We start from the raw sequence: 23,416 nt of genomic DNA, 5'->3' as shown, positions 1-23,416 counted from the left end.
ACTTACAATAAGTACAGGGACATTCTCCCCGAGGCACGTAGGGTGAAGTGCCTTGCCCAAGGACACAACGTCATTTGGCATGACCGGGAATCGAACTGGCAACCTTCAGATTACTAGCCCGCTTCCCTCACCGCTCAGCCACCTGACGCCCCACCAGGTATGGTACACCCAAACACACACACAATAAATACACGTATAAAACACTTTACGCACCTCTGAAAAAGCCATTCTATGATTGGATTTCTCCTATGCTTGGGTTGGAACATCTCTGGAACATATGTTTATCCTAGCACAGTCACAAATGTGAGTGGGTTGTTTATCCATTATAAAACTAGGAGCAGAAACACTAATGTGCTGTAATGTCATGGAGGATCCTGAGTACACTCTCTTTGCCATGGTGAATCACTGGTGGTATCCTCCTCTCACCTCCTCTCTTTCTCTCTGTCCTTGTAACTGGCCACTCTCCTCTCTCTGTCCCTGTCCTTGTCACTCTCCATGCTTCTGTCTGTCCCATTCCCTGTTCTCGTCCCTTTTCTCTGTTTCTATCTCTCTCCCTTTTACCCTCAGCATCCCGCAGACAAATAGCAGAGGTGAACAGTGTCTTCTCTCCTGCAGGGGGAGGCTTGATGCGTATGAGGCAGTTTCAACACATCTCTGCATAATACATTAATGGCCTCTTCCCAGGGACCCAGTCGACAAAGACACACCACACTGTGGTTATTTCTCCTCTGATTAATGCCCCGGCACATCCCTCTCTCCTATCCTCCCTCTCTCTCTCTTTAGATCCCTCTTCCCCTCCTTTTCTCCATCCCTCCCTCCTTCCATGTATTGCTCACTCCTACCATCTTTTCCAACCTTGACTCTCTCTCTGATTACACACATACTCACACATTCCTTTGTTCCCTTCATTCCGGTCTCCCTCCTTCTCTTCTTCCCTCCATTGTACATTTCCCACTTCTATCAATTTTTCATTCCAAAATATTAAACCAAATAATGCTAACACCAAAGGATCAAATAAGTTCAGCCGCTCATGTTAAACACAAATACAATTGTAAATATCTGTGAATCAATCAGTTAGGTCACAAAGTCTACCAGCTGATACCACATTAATTCAGAGACAGAGTCATGTAATTAAAAGCACTGAAACATCACCAAGGACGAGGATGAAGACTTCTTTGTATGCTTCCTGATGGCAGTCTGTGGAGATGTTTGGTCAAACATGGTTTTTATTAAAAAAAAACATATTTCTGTCCCAAAATAGAAAAAAAAAGTGAAAGGATGAAATGTCAACGACACACGTTTTTATTCGTTTGGATCAAAAACATTAACTTTTAATGGAGCATATAATCAGATGTTCTTAAGGAAAACCGTGTGTGTATTTACAAGTACAAGGACCTTTCACCTCCAACATTGTCAGAGTTTATTTGTATTTTTTTCAATATTCCACAGTGAACAGAAACCTAGCAAGTTTGCTTCCATTACTTAGCATACATTAATATCTACAGAAGCATTAAGAATCTAATAGCTAACAGGGCCACTCAGAACCATCAGGATCCCAGACCTTAATGGTCAGTGCACCTGCTGTGACCCCATGAATGCAGGAGCAGGAAGTAGACTGATATGTAATGATGGTGGGAGGGGGGGGATTTAGGGATGGAGGGATGAAGGGACATAATCCGAGAGTCTGACGATGTGGCAGTGAACATCTGGAATCAGAGCACCAGTGAGCTGGTGACATCTGATGGCCAGATCCATGACTGGAGCCCACAGCTGATTGGATTGCAGGTCAAACAGGGACAGGAAACTCAAATCTCCAAAGGTAACAACTGCTGGACCGCATATAAAAAGCAGGACTGGAACTGCTTTGTTGATCCAACCAATAATTAGATGAACCCCAGAATGATACAAGGATGCACAGGGTGTACAGGGCTTCACAAAATGGTAGAAACTGTGAAGTAGATATGTAGATTATGAGGAATGCATGACAAAAACGTGTTCAGAGTACTACTCTAACAAACATTTGAACAGTAACACAGATCTGCATTTCATCAATCAAACATAGCTTCCAGGACTACATTTCACAAGCGTAGTAGAAACTGGAATACAGTGACTCATGCTTGCCAAGTAATGCTAATCTTCTCATTAATATCTTGTAAAGGAAATCATGTTTAGCTGGATATCAAATCGCGTTTCATATTTTCGATCAGTTTTCATTTTCTCCTCTATAAACTCTAACAGATCACAGAGCATGTAAATAATGGATTCCAGACTTGTAAGATTTTAATGTAAAACCCATTTGCACTTGTCCTGGGAGATGTCACTGGGTTGTTGGGGATTATGCATGTTTTACTATCTACTCTATAGTGTCAGCAATCACTTAACCTCAACTTCGACCTCAAGGTTACCATTCAGGACATTCCCATTCCTTAACTGTAATTATACTGCATTGCACTGCTCTGTTTGCATTATTAAGTTTAGTACAAGGTACATCTCCCAGTACTTGGTCCACCTCTCTATATTAGAACTTGGTTCATGGTTCATGCTAAACGTTAGCAGTATGTATGGCACCAGTGTTGCATACAATACAATACTATTAGTTTTGTATTGTGTGTCCCATTTGTTGAATTGTTTGTACGTTCCCTGTGTATTACCCTGTGAATTAACCCTTTGTATTACACAATGTAAAGCTATGTGTATTTATATATCTTCATTAGTAGACTTTTTTTTCTTCTTTTTTTTTTTAAATGTCTGCCGTAATGCAGCAATTTCCCCTCTGGGATAAATAAACTACTTTAAATTTCTACCCTGGTGAGATAAGCGGCCAATGTCTACTGTAAGGATGGTATAGACTGTAGCCACTGTATTGCTGTATCTAGGAAATGTATTTCCTTATTATTTGGTGATTGACCAACTGATTGACCAACATTAGAAAAGGTATCAAAAAAAAAAAAGCTGCGATTGGGTCCAAAAAAATAAAACAACATAATAGTCCTAAATAATGGCTTGTTTTGATCTAATTTGGCAGAGACTGAAAATGTTCCCCTTTTGCCTCGTAACAAGGTGTGTGCTATTCATTCACGTTCAGTTTTGAAAGTGGAGGAAAACCTGTGAGAATCTAATTATGTCATTACAGAGGCCTTTCTCGAGCATGACAATAGTCTCCCATCAATAGCTCCTACGGCAACGTGATAATCATATATTTACGTTGGACAATTTTCACTGTAGATTCATTCTTATACTATATGCCCTGAGAATATAAGTGTTCTCTTTCATTTTTATTCTCTTATTTGTCAAAAAAAGTTGTCTTGTCCTTCCAAAAGCTCAAGGTCTTTCAAAGTAAAGTACATTCCGTTTTACAGAGTTCCCTTCACAGTGTTCTAAACCATGACGATCCAGCAATGTTTCTGATTTTTAAGCTGTAATTAGTGCTATAATACTAAAAGGATTAACAGTGGTGGTAAACAGTTTAGAATTAAATGAATTAAAATGAAAACAATTTACTTAATTGTCAATGGACTTGGAATTGGAAACTGGGAAGTCCTAACACTTGAATGATATATTTAATTATTGTCGAAGGATCATGGTTTGGGGCTGACAAAGACTTCACACTGTTTCATGTGTGAAGCCAAGAAGAACCTAAAATGTCAATGTTCCTTAACATGAGTCTACTGTGCTCCAGTCCTGGTTGTGTCAGAACACATCTATCCACACACACAAACATGTGCCCTCGCTGCTTATTGCACAAACCCATCTCCAAAATGTCTGCCACATTAGATGAGCTGGGAATAGATAAATCTCCATGCTGAGGAAGGTTAGGTCACAAATCTCCATCTATGGCCTCCGTACCAATCTTCTCCTCTCCTGCATTTACCTTTACGCAACAGTTTGTCTCCGTAGGAGCTGGGATATTGGCTGTGTCAGGCAGAGGTTGTCTGGTTATAATTTCAAATAACAATGCTTGTCTGCCAGAGTTAGGTTCAAGGAAAAACAGACAAAAAATCTATATGCAGTTTTATCAAATAAGGCAGGACTTCAAGAGGATTCAATCTTAGGTTTTATGGGGATGAAGTGTTTAACTTTAAAATCTGAATTGCATATTGGAGTTGCTACCCATAAAATAAAGGAGAGAGAGAGAGAGAGAAATACTTGAAAGACAGCCTCCATCAAGTTATTGGATGAATGTTGGAAATTAAGTGTACACAGGGAAGAGAAAGGGTACGGAGGACAAGACTAAAGAGAAAGAGAAGACAGAAAGGAGGATGAGAAGGAGGAGAGGAGGAATGTGAGGCCAAGGAAGAAGAAGGGCGAGGAAGGGGAAGAAAGAGAAAGGAGATGTAAAAGAGAGAGGGAGGGAAGAAAAGAGGAGGAGGGGAATAACAGGTGTCATGAAAGGACGTAAGAGTCATTAGAGACAGACAAGTGGGTTGTGTTCCTTCATGAATCCTCAACAGCCCTTCTCCGGGCAACCTGTTCTGCTGTCTGCTGGGACGAGCATGACTGTCAGCTCATTTATATTTGTCTGACTCCTTTCTATTTTTCCTCCTCACTTCCCTGCCATGTTTTCCTCTATCTACTCTTCTCCTTTTCCAAGTCTCTCTCTCTCTCTCTCTCTCTCTCCCTCTCTCTCTCTCTCTCTCTCTCTCTCTCTCTCTCTCTCTCTCTCTCTCTCTCTCTCTCTCTCTCTCTCTCTCTCTCTCTCTCTCTCTCTCTCTCTCTCTCTCTCTTCCCTCTCTCTCTACCTCTTCTTTCCTCTCTCTCTCTCTCTCTCTCTCTCTCTCTCTCTCTCTCTCTCTCTCTCTCTCTCTCTCTATCCTACTCTCCGCTCTCTCCTACTCTCCCCCTCTCTCTATTTCTCTCCCTCACTTTCTCGCTTTCTTTTTCTTACCCTCTCTCTCCCTCTCTCCCTGTCTCTGTCTACCCCTTCACCCCCTCTGTCAATCTCTCCCTTTTTTCTCTCCACCTGTCTCTCTCCCTATCTCTTTCCCTCTCTCTCTTTCTCTCTCTGTTTCCTTTTCTCCTTGTAACATTTCTCTCTTGTGATTGGACAACACATCCTTGGAATGATTCCTGTTCTTGAAAACTTTCCTTTCAATTTAGTCTCTTGCCATCACATAAAATCATGACATTTGTCTGGATGTCAAAAACATGCCAGACTCTCTATTGTGTAATCCTGTTGTCTTGCAATGTTAGTGTATTTCCCAGAACAAAGAAGAAGAGCCATTTTACTGTAACACATTGCTGAGCTTGTCACACAGGCGTTCTGGAGGAAATTAATATTAGAGAAACAAATTGAGCCAGTCAATTTCCATAGAGTGCTAAGGAGGTCTGTGAACCATGCAGCCCACGTTTATGTCCTGTTCTTATGATCTGCATACTAACAGGCCTCTCTCTATCTCTCTCACACACACACACACACACACAGACATGCATACACATACTACATCATGATTAAAACTGACTCGATGCAAGTGGACTGTCAAACGCAACCTCAATCCCAGACCTGTTAGGGGTTCATTAGAGCTTACGAGCACACATCCCAGTCTACTTTCCTTCCACCTTCTCTGTCCTCTCCTCCTTTGTGGTTCCCTCTCCTCCTCTCCTCCTCTCCTCCTCTCCTCCTCTCCTCTTCTCCTCCTATCCTCTTCTCCCCCTCTCCTCAAAACCTCTCTCCCGACCAGTTATCCCCCCATCTCCATGTCTATCACCCTGACTCTCCGAGCCTCAGCCTTTGCTGCTTGCTTATCTAGGGAGCAGGTTGCCAACCCACCTAAGCATTTAATGAGATGTACTGTAACAGGGTATTAATTTGTTTCCGTTTTTACATGCTTATTCAAATCCAAATCTGGCTGGGGGCCTTTGAACAAATCCTGTTTTAATTTCATTAGAATCCTCTGAGATGAGTTTGCTCCGCAGTCTATGCTTTAATGCTCTGCTAGAAGCCAGAGTTCAAGGTTTCACTGACGGGCCACTCACAGTGTGACGATGACGACAGTCACTGTAGCCAGGCAACCCCCATACTCTAATCTGAATCTTCATTTCTCTGACACACATTTCAAGTCATGTTTAATGCCATCGTTTGCCTGTGTCCTCCGCCCCTAAAAGCCTGGCGTCAGCTGATCACTTCAGCCCAGTCTTAATGGCCGTGCTGGCTGCCGTATGCCCCAGCATCCTGCCCTCCCACTGGGGGTCTATGGAAGACAGACAGAGAAGTAGAGACCACTTTTTCCCCGTCTTTCGTGTGGGCAGACAGCCAGAGAGGTTCTGTCAATCAACTCCAAAGCTCCAATGATGGGGTGTTTTAGCTGAATTCAAAGAGCAGAGTGGAGCTGTTTGTGTCACAAGGTCAAGCAAGTCTCGATCCACAGGGAACACTGTCTCTGAGCTCTGCTGAGTGATAACTGTTATGTAGCCTTGTCAGACCAACAACTAAGGCTTTCAGAGCACACAGACAAGCATCCACAAGGCCAGCCGCTTGATCAGCACACTTCCCTTTTTTGTGTGTGACACAGCTGGTGTGTGTGTGTACGTGTGTGTGTGTGTTATTGTGTGTTTGTGTGTGTGTGGCTGGTGCCAAGGCAAGTGGACTCTAACCCTAATCCCACACCCAAGAGAGAGGTAACAGCACAAGAACATACAGTCTTGAAAAGGAAAACAATTTTTCCCCTGCAGCTACTTTTCCTGGGCGGTCTCTCTGAGGTCCAGCTTCATTCATTTCCAGTTGAGTTGCTGACGTCCACTTTAGCTCAGATAACAGACACAGCCTGAGGACAACTGACAAGCTGGCAGGAGAGAGGGAGATGGAGAGAACGGAGGGGGGTATTTTTTCCAGAGGACTATAAAGCATGACAGGTGGATATCCATGGTGAACTAGTTCTGTAAATCCAGCCCCCAGAAGTGAAAGGTCATCTGAAAGTAGTTGAACTGACAAAACTGCATTTTTTTGACTCACCACCTTCATGTGTCAATCTTTAATTATTAGTTGTATTTATTATTTGTTTTTGTTTTTTTGTAACTCCACCATTTTATGGTGTCTGGGTCCCAGTATTAACACAGGTATTTTGATTGCAGGGCAAGTAGCATGCGCTTCCTCACAGAAATTGAGTGACTGAAATCCTCTGCACCTCACTGCTATTAGATCCATTAAGTGTAAAACACCCTGCTAAAACCCTCTACTCATGCATGAGGTTGCCATAGTCTGCAAATACCAGCATGCTCTGTATGCACAGACATGCCCTGTTTCAGACAACCTGGTTATTTTGCACTGTGCATTTTGCACTTTGCATTTTTCTTTCACCTCAATTTGAGGTGAAAGAAAGTCCTATTCAGGGACTGGGATACATTGCAGTATCTCAGGGTTCAAAAAACATGCAGCTCTATACACCCCGAAGACCTGTAAGCCTATAGAACCTGCAGACCTCATGATGGAAGTAGTGTATAGATAAGCAGAGGTGATGATAGAGGAGGAGATGGGGATGTGAGGGTGTGGATATTCAGATAGTTATCCCATTACTTATCATTAACACAGTGTGTGCTGCGTGTGTGTGTACATGTGTATGAGTGTGAGCGTGTGTGGTCCCCTGGCTTTCTGCAGGGGTTGCCCTCTGAGGAGAATATAATTCCTTTAGCTCTTTTTATCAATCCCTTTAATCTGGCCCTCTCCTCGGTCGAGCCGGTTAGCTCAGCAAGACACAGCATAGCAAGACAGCATGGCACAAATGTGGGGGTCCAATAGGGGAGACCAAATTAATGCCTACCTCGAATATATACATACACGCAAAACGCAACCTCAAAGCACACAGACACACCTTTGCCCCAGTTGTTCTCTGAGGCAGAAGAAGGCGGCACTTTAATTGTTTATTGTTTTTCGTTTACCAACATACCTTCAAATCCTCTGTTTGCCGCCCACAACACCTAGTGGAATCATCACATTAGTATTGTATGTGTGCGTGTTTTCTAAAGAGCACAACCCAGAATGACCAAAATAGCTTTTAGAATTCATGCCTTCAACAACATACATTTTGCATGTGCATAATTCTATTTGGATAATTAGGTTGAGAGACGAGGTACACCAGAAAACCATTATGTCTGAAGACACACCTTCCACGTCGACTATCATGGACACACAGAATTAGAGGGACCACAAATGAAGGCAGATTGGGGAGGCACAGAGAGAAGTGTAGTGAAAAAAAGGTAATTTCATTTTGACACACTGAGGCTTTTAAAGTGAAAAAAAAGAGCAACCGTCAACTGTCTTTCAATTGGGTTTCCCCCTGACCTCCATCTCTACCAGTTTCCTGTCTAAAGTGGATTTGGTTAAAGTGAATTGGCCACTAGCAATGGGTTGATTCAATAAGTCCCAATTATTCCAGATAGCTAGGTTACATGTCCAAAGTAGCAGTGGGATCCTGCCCACGGGCAACAGACAGTTCCTATGTTAGGATGGCTGCTGATGTGCTGAGAGCCATGTGTGTCTGTAAGTATGTGAGGGTAGGAGGGGCCAGGTGGGCCATGTGGCTAAGCCCACCGCACCTCTCTTCAGAAGGTGCTCATATCTCTCTTATATCTCCTGGTTTGACTTCCCTAGACTTCCATAAACCATCTAAGAAATGTGATTTAGACCATGTATCTCTAAATACGGCTGGATGAACCAGTATCCTGTAAATGAAAGCCTGTTGTGTAAAAATCCCTTTACAAAGCTACCTTTTGGATGGTTTGTAGTCCATGCACCACAGCAGGACCCTCTTTTCAGTGGCTTTGCAGGGCTCTGTGATGGGGCTTTAGCGTTAAACCCACTCTACAAAGCCATTCGTTTGTCTGAAATATGGTAATCCGCAGATTTATCCGTGACTACATCAGGCGCTCACAGGCCCAGCTGGGCCGCTCACAAGCCGGTGTTGAGTTAAGAGAGTGCGACGGGCGCCCACTGCGCTGTGTAATTTAATCAGCATCATAGCAGGCCAGATACACACCGTCTGGAGGGAAAACCAACATAACAATACTCGGTTAGGTAGTCTAGGCAACTGTGGGAAGGTGTGGTAGTGTGAAGACTACTGGACTTGTGTTCAGTTTCTTCACCAGAAAAAGGTAGCCAATACTTGTTGAATCATAGAACACAACACTTTCTTGTTTGCTGAGCAAAGCTAACCATTTCAGTGAATTACATGCCATGTCTTCAATATGTACATACCATCAAAGAGTTATTGTGAAGGAAAAATTCTAGTGGCACTGTGTAGATTTGAATAGTCAAGGGATGGCGGTTTCAATCAAATGTATTTAGCTTGTACAATTTAAGAATTAACAAAGTACTTTGTGATCAGTCTAACGAAGGAGGTGCTAGCCACAGGTCGTTCGCAAGAGTGATGAAGAACACTCATAAGGCTTGTGCTTTTATACACTTAAAACAGATGCCCTAATAAATGATCAATTCATCAATGCAGTGGTCTCTGTGATTGGCTAACACTGGTCAGTGACAGTTAAGACAATATAACCCCCCAGGTCAAGATACCAAAGTCTTTTGATGTCACGGCTCTTTCTCTAAATGAGGACAGTAAAGATACCCTTAATGAAACACAAACAGGACACAGGACACAATCTCCTCGGCCAAAAGGTCAGAGCTGCTAGATCAACTGATCCATCTACCCATCTCCCTTTAGGCCACAGAACTCAAACATCCCCCAACCTCCGTGCCCCTAGCTTCTCAATCAGGCATCATAAACCAACACCATAAATACCTTAAGACCAACTGCAACATCCATTTGTTTAAACACAACCTCAGTCTATTAAAAATACATTCTTAGTAACTATATCAAAAAATTCCATCACAGTTATCCAACTATTTTCATAGACCACCTGACCATACATTGGGTGAAGGACAAAGCATGATAAAACATAGGTCTCCCTTTTCCTTCTATCGCAAGTAGTATGTAAATATTATTGTTTTTCAAACATCCTCTTGAGTAGGATTCTCTTTTGTACCACCAGGACACTTTAAGCTGGGTGTGCGTGCAATACCCAAGATCTTCCCAAAGTATTACTGTGTTCATAAGGACCCTAGGGCCCTGCCTGAAGTCAGCCAAGGTCTTAATGCCCCCGTCAGAGATAATAATTTTAATGCTGAATGAATCCAAAGAATATGCAAAGGTTCTCTGCACACCTGTCTTCAAGATATAATGAAACATAAAAACAAAAACGATTTACACATCATTACGTCATTCTCACATGGAAACATTCATCAGCATGAAGCATATCGGTTAATGATGGATCGCCTATAATCAAATTTATTTCAAACTAATTTGTTCTCAGGTGTTGGGATATTCTATTGTCAGAACCATTGCTCTGTGTTCTTAGCCAATAGACCATGCCGGAGTAATTGATCTGATCTTCACATCTGCACAATTCCCCAAAGCTGACACATTATTATGGTATTGAGTAGCTGCTGGGCCATGCCTCGGGTGGCAGTGATATTAATACCCGCCCTCACCCGCAGGTCACCTATCGTCACCTCACATTCCCATGGAGCCACAGAGACCAAATCAATGACAGCTCCAACACAAATCCAATTATGTTTTTTTAATTTAATTTGTAATAACATTGTTCTCAAAACTGCATTCTAAAAAGAACAAATCCAGGCTGAGCATTAAAGTGCTTGACATTATGTGGATAATCAAAACTGATACATATTTGTTTTAATAAGATGTCTTGGTGATGTATACCATGATACCCACGTCAGTAAAGTTCTTCCCACAATTACAAGGATACAGACATGATACCACACATCTCTGTATTACTCCCCTCTCAGTGTGTATGCATCGTGGGCTTATGTGTTTACGTTGTCTTTGAATGTGTCTGTTTGTGTGGTGGAGGATAGACGAAAACAAAGGGAATTGAAGATGTCAATCTGTTTGCATGGACATGAGCCTGAAGAGAAGCAGGGTGTGCTTTCCTTTTGTCAAAGGGACCATATGTCTGCCGTTCTTTAAAGTAATGAAGGAATAGGATTTAAAAAGTTAAATCTGTTCCAGTGCCAAAATATGGTATTTTGTGTGGGTTGGGGCTTCTGGAGATTAATGGACATATTTTAAATTATTGTTATGGTTTTAATCTAAAGACATCCCTATCAAAAATAAAGTCTTATTCTTTCTATTTCTGGATTGAATCTCGTTATGTTGTGTTCCCTTGTTTGATCCCAGCTCACCAGAACTTTGTAGTTGCCACCTTTAGGGGCTATCTAATGCATACCCTATTAAATCCTTTGTGTGTGTGCGTGTGACCAGGAATGTGTGTGTGCGTGTGACCAGGAAATTCCGATGGACGCTGATTCACTTTTTCAAAATTATTCTAAAAACTGAGTTTTTTCTCATGTCTTGCCGTTGGGAAAATGTAGGCTACTATTACTATGATGAATTACGACAGATCAGACATCAAATACTATGACTTAATGAATCAATACGAATTCGTTATGTTTAAGTCTCGCTGTCAGAAAGTATGCACAATACAATGGAGTCACACTACCACCTAGCGGACTGGTGGTGTAATATTTCGCTGTGAAATAGATCAGTCACCCTGTAATTTTTTACCTAACAATTAACTACTGATTTTGTATATTCCATTTGCTAACTTGATGTATATGTATGACACATTTATAGGCTGACTGGATACATCTGTAAATCTTGATTTAATTTTCTGACAAGCCACGTTATAATTAGAGATCCATGTGTTGTGTGTAGGCTAGTGCTAACTCACTCTGCTAGTGCTAGCTAGTGCCTCGTCTGTGCTAGACTTTCTAATAGTCGTAGCTAGCTAGAGCGAGTAATAACGTTGTCTGGGAGCAATACAAACACAGTTAAATCAAAATGGAGGAGCGTAAGTATGGCTAAAATCACCTTTACACAAAAACTGTCGAATAATCGTATTTGGGCTAGCTCTATCTTAGCTACATTATCAAATATCTCGGTAGTTAGCCTGCGTAACTGTAGCCTACTACTTTTTAGGCACTGTACTGTAGACAGGAACAACACAAATCAACAGTAGCTAACAGTACCCCAATCCGAAGTATGACTAGTGTAAGAGAATATTAGCTTGACTAGCTACAGAGCAACTTCTTTTAGTGGGTGCTTTTTATTTTATTTAGTGCTAACAAGGGTGGGGAGCTAGTTCTAAGTTAGCCTGTGTTAGATAGCTAGCAAGCAACACTACTTCTTTCCCTGCCAAATGTCTTCAATTTGTTAACAGAGTTTCCTGAACTTTAAGGTGTCGTGCAGGACAGTCTACCTCCTGGCCAAGGGGAAGTTCTTGGCATCCAGGTGAGTATCTAGCTAGCTAGCTTTCTTTCATGTGAAGTTAACAATGTATTTGCCAACCGTAGGCAGAGCGAATGAACCCCCATTTACTCAAGTTCTGATGCAATTAGTCGGTGTGTTTTTGTTCCAGTCTGTCACTCAAACTCAGGCAGACAAGTTCACCAATGCCTTTCTGAAGAACAGTCTTCCAGGGAAGAATCAGGAGCAGATTGAAGAATACATGAATCACAAAGCAGTGGTTTTAGAGCACCGAAAACAAAAGACTCCGAGGATAAAAACGAAGAAAGCTAAGGGGCTCAATGCCAGACAGAGGAGAGAGATGAAAGTCTTTCAGCTAAAGCCAGAACATCAGAAGTTAGTGCACTGACCTTTTAACTCAACACTTAAAATGGGTATATTGACACATGTCTCAATGTTGAAACTCAATGGGCTTTTTTGTGAAAATATATTTTCTGCAGTGACTAATTTTAATACCACCAAAGGTACTAAATAAAAAGCAATCCTATTAGGTCAAACTGTACTCAAGATGGTTGTCTACTTCTAATTTATAGATATCTACTTTTCATGCCTCTCCATGGGCTATGGAAACAGTATATTGTAGACCTGTGCAATGGATTAAAACCAAATAGGTAAGAATCTTTGATAACTTTAATATTCCTCTTACTTTCAAGATTGCCTTGCTGTCTCACTTTCAGTCTTTCAAAGGTGTTTGTGCTTGAAGTAAAATATTTGGATTGCAGTCTCATATTGATTTGTGTCTTGTCAAGAAGCTGTTTTCATCTCTGTTGCAGCAACCCACAGTTAATTCAGCAAAGGCTTTTGAAGGCTGACTTTCACGGGGCCATCATGACAGGTAACACGTGTGCTAGATAGATGGAAACATTGTTTGTGAGCACTCCAACCTACGATTAACTGAGTGAGAGAAATGTGTTCTTCTTTGATGTTCACTGGTCTTGTGCTGTACTGACACACAGTGGTTCGGTCCAAGTGTCCATCCTACGTTGGCACCTCTGGGATCCTGGTTCAGGAGCTCAAGCATGTTTTCAAAATCATCACTAAAGAAGACCGACTGAAAGGTTGGTGAACTCATGGATTCCAGTTCATAGCTTGTTTTCCAGGTGCGCATTCTTCCTGATCCATTCTTCTCTCTTCCTCCAGTTATACCCAAGAGGAACAGTGTGTTTGCAGTGGAGATCAATGGCTTTGTCTCCCACATCTATGGCAGCAAGTTTGAACTTCGCTCCAGTCAACGCTCTGCTAAGAAGTTCAAAGTTAAAGGAACTATAGACTTGTGATGGAGAAAATAAAGTACTTCCAAGGACAGCTTGACACAAATTCTTCAATTTATAGAAGGAAAAAGACGAGGCATGCTTTCTTCTCAGGGCTGTTGTTCTTGATCTCAGGGTGGTGACCCTGCATCATATCAGGGACAGCTAGTAAGACTTTATGGCCTGTCACATACACCCTAGTTCCAATATTGAAGTTTTTTTATTTATTTTATTATTTAAACCAATATACCAGGTCAAAACTTCTCCCCAGCCAAAGGTTTTCTTCATTGTCAGTGTGGAGCCTTTTTGTTGAAATGTAATATTTTGTCCACAAGGGGTTGATGCAGACACCCATATCACACAAATCACAGATGTCCTTGTCTTATGCTGTATGTGAATACAACAATAAAGCATCAAATACTCAATTACTTCTTGAACACTGCCTTGTTCATAGATTGCGGGAACCATGGTGTGACGTTAGTTTGTGGGAATTTCCTAATTGAGTTGGCCTGATGTTTTGGTAAATACATCAGCCACTCCCCTCTGGCAGAAGGCTGCGGTCTATCAGGACCGAAACCTCACGCCACAAAAACATTTCCTTCCCATCCATTGCGGGCCTCTTCAACAAGGCTCACTCACACTGACTTTAACATTTTATCTGCACAAGACACCTTGCCATGTTGCACTATGTTGCCCCATTTGTATTTGTATATTATAGCTATTTTATATTCTATTCTAAACGTTTTACACATTTTAGCCCTAGTTCCTTTATTTAGACCTGTACACTACTTATTTAAGATTCATATGTTTAATGTATGCACCTTCTTGCCACAGTAAATTCCTTGTCTGTGTGAACTTTCATGGCGAATAAAACCTATTCTGATTCTGGGTTAGTATGCACTTGGACTGGATCTGTTTCCTGATTTTAAAAAGTTAAAAAAAGTTAAAAACTTTTTGATGTATCTGTTGAAGTCATAGCAGTAGGCTTACAGTACATGTGGATTCCAATGCATTTCTAGAATGGGGAATAATCAATGGGAATATGGCAAAACGTCCTTATTTACCTACAAATAATATTTATTTTTGCTCACCCTTTCAACAAAATAGTTAAATAGCTTTTCATAACACATAAAACCACCAACTCTAGTGAGAAAATGCAGATGGAAGTGAACCCAATTCTTCATAGACTGTTTGGCTATGCCAGTTTTAGAGTGGTGTTAGTTTTCAACCTGTAAAGATACAATACACATTAATTTTGGTAGCTGGCATACTTGTGTATCCTGTCTAGCCTGCTTTTCTACTATGGAGCTGTGATGTTTCCAAAGATAGATTTATGATTTTGGACTTCTCCTTTTGGCTTGTTTTTCTTTGTCCTGTTGTGTTGAGTTGCTTTGTTTGTAGTGTTGCTGGGTAGTTTGGAGCTGCCCCGGGGTATACATCACCCGTAGGAATTACTTACTGTCTATATACACCAGCTAGACCTGGGCAGACCACTGCTGTATTTTTGGTTAGGACACCTCATTCGTGTGTCAGTTGCTTTGTGTTTAGCTTTGGGAACTTTATGTTGATTTCTTTTCTTTGGTCCTGTCCAGCCCTCCCCTTGTCCCTGTTTATTATTTTCCCCATTACCGTTATTATTTACTATACCGTGGTGGCAAAAATAAAGCCTTAATATTCCATTGGTACCATTTGTTTGTGTCCTTGTTCGCACTCCTTGCTATTGATGAAGAAAGTGTTTTGTCCGTCTCTTCATAAACGGAGTGACTAAGTTCAGTTGAGTTCTGGATTTTACTAAGTATTTATCAATCTGCAGATTGGGAGAGAAAACCAGTCTTCTGACCATAAATGACAACACAACACCAAGCTTAGGTCTCAACCAGGTCTCTCTCCGCTCCGAAAGCCGAAGGACCATCTTTAATAGGGCACAAGAATGTAAACATAGATTGTGACAGTCAGGCAGGAATGACGTTTCAACAGTCTCAGAGATAAAGATTCACTGCTCCCAACACATGACAACTTTCACACTAGAGAGTTCATAGTTGGAGCTCTCCTTGTCATGACAAGGACCGTTTACCAGTACTTTCTCCTGACCTCGAACATCTATTAACCTGACACATATACACAATATACTGTTATTAATAGCAAGCTTACATGATAAACGTACTAACTAGTATCCAATGACTAGTTCTATTGATTAGTGATTAGTGTAAGCACACAGGAAATCCCAATTTCTTCCACACTCTGCACACCCTTCACTGGCCTTTGAGAGTCCCTGAGCGGTGGCAGGGGTCAGGTTCCCGCCTTTACAGGCATAGGCTTATAATAACCACACCAATCAAGTTTTGTGATTTCAGTCACATAACATCCATGCTAAACCGAGAGTCAAAGTTCTGTGGACTAGACATTGTAATTGCAGGGAAGAAACCACTCTGGAGTTTAGGTGTCCCACATTACCCAATGTCCCAGATACCCAAATTCACCCTACAATCACATTGCAGTCACTCCTGTGAACCCTACAAAACAGCAACAGCAACATACAGTTTGACATGATTGATATGGAACATAGCACAACTTAGGTGTTACTTCTTGTTTTGAAGGAGTCAGGCATGGTGCATTCGGAAATGACACCACGTTATGAAAAAAGTAATGTTTTTACGACAGTTTTCTTTTTTGTAAAGTTGCAGAAGCAGATGGTGTACTGAGGGGATGTTTGCTCTGTTTGCTCTGTGGTGAATCAGGGACTGAGGAGGGGGAACTCTTATTAGAGCACAGTGCATTTCATCAATGTCATTGTCTGGCCCTTTTGGTAGCTTAACCCTTCTTTCATGTTAGGGTTCCCTGAATGTACCACTGACCATATACTTATTTTCTGCTAGGATGTCCTGCAAGTATATGTCAGTAACACATAGTGAACTAAATTACAATGTTGCTATTTTTGTGCTATGAGAAGTGTATCCCAGTGTAACTGTGAGGGAGTCAGGGAGTCAGGTGGCTGAGCGGTGAGGGAATCGGGCTAGTAATCCGAAGGTTGCCAGTTCGATTCCCGGTCATGCCAACTGACGTTGTGTCCTTGGGCAAGGCACTTCACCCTACTTGCCTCGGGGGAATGTCCTTGTACTTACTGTAAGTCGCTCTGGATAAGTGCGTCTGCTAAATGACTAAATGTAAATGTGAACTGTGGTTTAATTACTAAATATAATGAAAGTAGTGTACTGCACAAAATTACTTGGACTTTAATGTACAGTATTGTTGAGGGAAAATATGTAAAAGATCTGTGCTGGGAATCATTCACATAGGAGATATTTAAGCTTTAAACACACCACAACTCTTAACATGGTTGAAGCAGTTTTGGCTCAACAGTTGCACTATACTTCTAACTAGTCAGACAAGTTCACCATTTCTCGCATCAGCTCCACCCATTCCTGTACTAGTGTCACTGTGAAACTCCCTTTATGCAATCCTGCAGGCTATAAAAGAGAATTACCTCATGGTTTGAGGAACTAATATTTCTTACATGTTGATACTTTCACAGTCTAAACTCTAGATGTCTGACAGGCAGACACGGCAACACTAAAAGAAGATACGCAAATCAAAAGAAAATCAAGGTAAAATGAACAGTATTTTGTTCCCAGCTGCAACGCATAGGTAATTGTTAGCAGTACATACTGTTAGTTGTCAAATAGCCTTGGTAATAATGGTGTTAGCTGTTCAGTACTTTAAATGAAAATTCAAAATCACAGTACTGTCAGTACTGCAGCCTACAGAGATTTTGTGCTTTACATTGAGGTTTTTGCTCCCAGCGGATTCCTATTACAAATATTTAGTATATTTACATTTTCGTTACTTGCTTAAACTTTTATTTATTAATAGAAGACATAGCGAACCTTTGAAGAATTTGCATCATTCTATCTTTTTGCAGATCTACCATGATGGACAAGGATAACTTTGAAAGGATTCTGGATGTACAGCACTCCTTTGGCCCATCCGGGAAGCCCCTGACAAACCCGGGTCGAGTTCTGGTTGGAGAGGGCAGGCTGATGAAGCTGTGTCGCCACCGGACGAAAGCCAGAGTCTTCTTCCTGTTCAACGATTTGCTAGTGTACGGCAGCATCATACTAAACGGCCGCTGGAACAAGAAGCAGAAGATCATCCCCCTCGGTAAGCCTCTCAGAAAGATAGGACAAGAAACAGCCCAGAGGCAGCCTGGGCAGGTGTGGAGATGGGCTAGGGTTGGTTCCCACTCTTAGACTTTTAGTTTGGTGATTTCCTTCTTTTCCTGAAATGCATGACACCAGTGATTATAAGATTGGTCCATTTTTCCAATACATCATTTTGTTACTAATTGTGACTTCTTCACTTTCGCCTGCTTCCCCTGCTCCTTTTTGTCACCCCCCTCCTGTGACTCCCTCCTTCCTCTTCCTCCCTCTTCAGAGGACATTGAACTGGAGGATCTGGAGGACGGGCTGAACATGAAAAACCAGTGGCTGATCAAGACGCCCCGCAAGTCCTTCTTCGTGTCGGCCACCTCCTCTGAGGAGAAGCGGGCCTGGATGGAGCACATCGAGGACTGCCGGACCAAGTGGCTGCAGAAGGCTGGCCGCAAACCCAGCAACGCCTTCGCCATCACTTGGATCCCCGACCGGGCGTCCGCCATCTGCATGCGCTGCTTTGGCAAGTTTAATATCACTCACAGGCGGCACCACTGCCGTTCCTGTGGCTTCATCGTGTGCAACCCCTGCTCCAAGGCCCGGGCCGTGCTGCCACACATCTCCTCCAAGCCCGTCAGAATCTGCAAGCGGTGTACCCTCAGTCTCCAGGACCAGGGGGTCGAGGAACAGCTGCGACCGAGGGGTGACAGTGACGGGACGAACTGCGGCTCTGACGTAGACGATCAGCGTGCTCCGGAGTATGAGCCCTCCAGCGATGAGGAGGAAAGGATGGAAGATCGTGCCTCCAGTAACTGGGTAGTCTCTCAGCTCCACTCCACTTCAACATATGTTTTTCTGAACCCTGATCATGAGAGACCAGCAATGATGTGACTATGTGCATGACTGAACTTAATAACGTGGTGAACAAAAGTGCCCTACCAGAGATTTGTATATATTATTTTTTTATATCGTTAGAAAACATCTTAAGATCAAAGGTGGTGAAGATGTACCGAAGAAACCTGTATATTTTGATTGTTTACATTATATCAAACTCTATCTTCAGTCATAGCTTATGGTTGATGTTACTGTTATGAGAACTATTCTAGATTGAAGTACCTCATTTACAATGCTCTTGATAATTATGAAACCCCCTGTTTATAGTGTATCATAAGTTTTTGTTTACATTTTAAGTTTCAATTTGTTTTACCCATGATGGTATTTATGGGTTTTAAAATCCTAGTTGCTGTCAGTCTGTCTTTTTCTATGTAATATTAACAGTAGGTGACAACTATGATGATAACTGTATTACTGTAGATGTCCTTATTGATCAAATGCACTTTGTTATAGTAGCAACATATTAAAATACAATGAAAATTTGTATTTTCCTATTTATCATCCATTTGGACAAAATAGTGCAGTGCCCCTGTCTGTGTCTGTAATGCAGCTGGTGATCAAAACACCTCAGTTCTCGAGATAATTATGCTACACGCACACACACACACACACACATGACAGACTCCTGGAATTATAACTAAATGATAACCTTTGTCTTAAAGTATCTCAGACAATGTTAGCAATCAAACAGTCCAGTTCTCCTGTAAGACACATGAATTATGATATCTTAAGTATGTTTCATCAATCAGTCATCTCTTAGGAAAATTATCTGATCTAACATGCCCCCCGTTTCAGTCTACTATTGGTCCTTGCATTTGGAAACTTTATGTTTTTGCCAACACATTTTTGGCTCTCCAATGACGTTTCCAAAAACCAGATGAGCAGTGTCATTCCACTACATTCCACTACCCTTCCACTACCCTTGGTAAATGCATTAGAAGAACATATGTGTTTTCAGTAGTTGATAGGTTTTTGCCATATGGTGAATAGCCCATTTCCAGCCTGCAGAGGATGTGCGGTTGTTAGGTTAGATCTTGGAGAAACGTAATGTTTTTGGTTGGATCAAATGTGCTTGGTGAACCAACATAAGGTCAGCTCGAGACTTAATGTTATTACAAGCTCTTTGTTGAGTTTGAATAAGGCCTGTGACAGTTGTGACATAGTATAATCTAATAAAAAATCTACAGAACCTGTTTGACTGTCAAGATGTGTGCTCGTAAGAAAATAGCAGCTATGATGAAACTGCAAGACTGGTATTTCAAGGTAATGGAGGACGAAGGGAACAAGGAAATTAGTGTTTTGAAAGATTACCTAGAAGTGTAAATGGAGTACACTTCTCAGTAGATCTACGCTTACAGTATGTCATCGTCAACGTTGGAAGCAGGCTTAGGTCATAGTGGTTAAAGCAGCTGCCTGCAGCTTGACAACACTGTCACAGACAGTGGAAAAAGTACTTGCACAATAAACTTGTGGCACTAAACTAGCATAAAACATGTATATATATATATATATATACACAATACAGCAACAACTAGTCCAGTCATGTCATTAATTGAGAAATGAATTACATTACTAGAATTGTTGATATTGTGCAATATTTATATAATTCAGCATTTTAGTGGGTTGGTTTGTTTTTTTCTGAAGCCAGAATCAAGCTAGGTGTAACCTGTGCGTTTCAGCAAACGTTGTGTAATAGTACCTTCGGATCTACGTTCAGGAAGGACTCTATTGTAGTTTAGGTTCTGTGTATAACGAAATACCCTAAGAAATGGTTGAATAACCCTAAATATTTCCTCATTCTGATAATTGCCTACTCACTTACGTTCTTCGAAATTGGATTACAATGGATTAACAAGACATTCACTCAAAAGAGTACATTTCATAATTGACACCTGTAAACTTTATTTCATCAACTTGTATCATGATTATACAAAGGGCTTAACAAATGCTGGTATCAAGTTTGCAAGTTTTTTCCCCCCACACATTCACTGCATGAGTTCTACAATATCAATAGTGATTTGTTCATACACATGCAGTGCATGCAAGACACTAAATCACACACTGTCTGCAATTATCTCTTTAATAAATCTTCAGATTGATTCATTTAATAAAATGCCCGCTTCTACATTCTGTGGTAACCTTTCTTCAACACTTTATTACAGTTTTTTACAGTCGCTAGGACACATTTCTCAATACTTAAGTCACGTTTTCAAAACTATTCACACAGTGAGCACAACAGAAGTATATGTGGGCTAAACTGTGGATCATTTATCATTTTTTGGCACAAAATGCATTCAATGACTACATCTTTCAAATTACATTCATTCTTTTCTCACTTCGACACAACAACTGCCAAAACTCTATGTACCTACAGGCCAATTTGCACATGCTAACATACTGTTTTCAAAACTGTTACACTTCAGTTCAAAACAATAACTTCAGACATGTACGAAGTGATTTGGTAGTTTTAGTGCATTTTGAATGTGAAATTAACTACTGTGCCGAGCTGAAAGTTGGTTAGGAGAACTGTGTGAAGAGTTTTGAAAAGGTGAAAGGTGAAAGTATTGAGAAATGTGTCCTAGCGACTGTAAAAAACTGTAAGTGTTGAAGAAAGCTCTGTGTTGGAAGTTTCAATTGGAAGGAATTGTGTAAGTTGACACATCACTTGGATAGAAGGCCGCTTCGGTACCACTGAAACTTGTCCAAGTCTCTTTATTACATATATGGTCAAGTATAGTGAAGCAGAAGCATGATTACTATAACTCTCTACAAGAAATAGTACGTAGGAAAAGTTCCTGTTTACTCATTGCAAGATGGAACCATACGGTTGTGTAACTGTTTAAAGTCCCTGCTCATCTCATAGCAACCCTGTTTCCCCCCACCACCACTAAAACACAAAAGAATGTCAGTTCTGTCCCTTCATACAGACATTGTATGTCTTTTCTGGAAGTTGTATTTTGGCTCATCCAACAGGCGTCAGTCTCCATAGCGCACCTCCCCCCGCAGTTCCTTGGTAACGTAGCTAAGCAGTGCAGCCGTCACCTGCTGTTGGAGCGTGGCATTCCCCATCACCAAGGCAACGAGCTGTGCTACGTCTGTCCAGTCGAGCGAGCCGAGGACAGCCATGATGTCGGTGTAAAGCTTCTGCTTCTGAGGGGGGGGCAGCTCGTTCAGGATCTCAGGGAGGGGTCGGAATTGACCGCTGGTCAGCCAGCATCCCAGCATGCCCCCCACTGCACCACCTAGGAGGGAGAAATAGGATGGAGGAACAGAGGAAGAGTAGAGAGAGAGGAGAGAGAAAAAGAATGGACAAGGAAAGAAAGAGACACATCAAAGTAGTCAGTCTATGTAATAAACACAGGGCGTAAGGCAATCACTCCTGGTCTCCCTGCCCTGACCTGGTCTCAGAAAAGGGATATGGCGCCACCATGTGATGTACAGGAGGCGTTGCAGACATTATTTGGGGGAATTAATTGGTGTGATCATGGAGATTTGTAAATGATTAGTTCCTCACCCACAGCAATCCCTGGGGGCCCACCAACGAGACCTCCAAGGAATGCAGTTCCTCCGGCCACCACTGCTCCCTTGGCAGAGCTCTTCACTGCCACCTTGATCTGGCGGTTGGCAGACAGGTCACTGCACAGGCGCATGACATCATCCATACGGGGCGCCATCACTACAGTCACAGAAGATCACCCACAGTTACCTGGGGCACACCTAAGATCAAGAACAGCCAGTCTAGTATAAGTGCTACATTTGTCATACACAAGAGCAATGAAGCATCCTTTTTTCTATGATTGGCCCCTGTCACTAAGTTTTCGATTTTCCCAGTAGTGAAGAGTGCCATCTGTTGGCAATAAACTGCCATTAGCTCATCATCAAAACTGCTGAGATACCAAAAGTGAAAGGAACATTGTTTCATGGTAGGGTACACAATAGATTTTCCATAATATGAGAAAGAACTAGACACCCTTTTTATTTTTTCAAGCAGAAAATAAAAAGATCCATGAGTTCAAAATAAACCATTTGGTGTATACCACAATATCTGTGATTAAGGGTGTTCATATACTGGTCAATGAATGAGTCGGAAATTACCTCAGAATACCTACTACCCAACTAATGAAAAGTAGGCTAGTTAACCTACTAAAAATATATTTTGGCTTTAAACCAATACTTTTCTATGAAGGAATTATATGAAGTCCAAATCGAAAGGGAGAGAATTAAAAGCCACACATGTCCGCCTTCTTATGTGTTGCGATTTTAAAAGCACATCATTGCATCAGCCTATAATTAGACCTTAGATTATTAAAAAATACTGGGATCCAATTCCTACCGTAGTCGCCTGGATAACAGAGCCAAAGGATGTTTATGATTTCCACTTCAAATTGAAGTAAACTTGTGACCGCTATGACTGATGGCAATGCATTCTACTTCCTGTTCTGAATCTGATAGGACAGGAAAGAACATTGCATTTCGCTGTTAACAATTATTTTGGAAACAAAATAATAACAATGAGAAGCACAACTTCGAACACAAACTGAAACAATGTTTCAATGTTAACGTCCTCCCTTGCTATAGTGTGTATAGGCTATTAGCTGCCCTCGGTTGTTTAAATCTGTAAATGTGTTGTGTCTTCACAGGTCTTACATCAACTTTACTTCTAGATGTATCCTCCTCAAAGTTAGCAATGCACACATGATCGTAATTCCCAAGTTGATGTTAACTTTCCGTCATTATAGCCTACACAGCAAGGTCCACAGGGAAAGCTCGTTTACAAACGGGAGTGACGCTCCGCCTTCTGAGGGGT

General features: G+C 41.6%; 3 protein-coding genes across 5 annotated transcripts; 2 read left to right on the top strand and 1 right to left on the bottom strand.

The window, feature by feature from the left end:
* The first annotated feature begins 11,523 nt into the window (after positions 1-11,523).
* Positions 11,524-13,993, top strand: pop4 (POP4 homolog, ribonuclease P/MRP subunit). Its single transcript, XM_062471845.1, has 7 exons — positions 11,524-11,862; positions 12,250-12,302; positions 12,430-12,653; positions 12,851-12,928; positions 13,091-13,152; positions 13,274-13,375; positions 13,458-13,993. The coding sequence occupies exons 1-7, from the start codon at positions 11,853-11,855 to the stop codon at positions 13,592-13,594; spliced, it is 666 nt and encodes a 221-aa protein (XP_062327829.1). The 5' UTR covers positions 11,524-11,852; the 3' UTR covers positions 13,595-13,993.
* Positions 13,994-17,040: 3,047 nt separating this feature from the next.
* On the top strand, positions 17,041-19,843 carry plekhf1 (pleckstrin homology domain containing, family F (with FYVE domain) member 1). Its single transcript, XM_062471992.1, has 3 exons — positions 17,041-17,172; positions 17,487-17,725; positions 17,999-19,843. Exons 2-3 carry the CDS (start codon positions 17,494-17,496, stop codon positions 18,604-18,606), a joined length of 840 nt encoding a protein of 279 aa, XP_062327976.1. The 5' UTR covers positions 17,041-17,172; positions 17,487-17,493; the 3' UTR covers positions 18,607-19,843.
* Positions 19,844-20,486: 643 nt separating this feature from the next.
* Positions 20,487-23,415, bottom strand: LOC134027682 (protein C19orf12 homolog). 3 transcript variants are annotated; one of them, XM_062470658.1, is made up of 4 exons: positions 23,257-23,415; positions 22,943-23,054; positions 22,124-22,326; positions 20,487-21,851 (listed from the first exon to the last, which is right to left on the bottom strand). In XM_062470658.1, the coding sequence occupies exons 3-4, from the start codon at positions 22,281-22,283 to the stop codon at positions 21,586-21,588; spliced, it is 426 nt and encodes a 141-aa protein (XP_062326642.1). In that variant the 5' UTR covers positions 22,284-22,326; positions 22,943-23,054; positions 23,257-23,415; the 3' UTR covers positions 20,487-21,585. The 3 variants fall into 3 exon arrangements, with proteins under 3 accessions (XP_062326642.1, XP_062326644.1, XP_062326645.1); XM_062470660.1 differs by having other exon boundaries at positions 22,124-22,285; XM_062470661.1 differs by lacking the exon at positions 22,943-23,054 and having other exon boundaries at positions 23,257-23,395.
* Position 23,416: the final 1 nt, after the last annotated feature.

The sequence above is a fragment of the Osmerus eperlanus genome, chromosome 10, assembly GCF_963692335.1.
Source record: "Osmerus eperlanus chromosome 10, fOsmEpe2.1, whole genome shotgun sequence".
NCBI classification, from domain to species: domain Eukaryota; kingdom Metazoa; phylum Chordata; class Actinopteri; order Osmeriformes; family Osmeridae; genus Osmerus; species Osmerus eperlanus.
The sequence above is the reverse complement of the archived record's forward strand: the minus strand, read 5'-3'. Positions and strand labels throughout refer to the sequence as shown.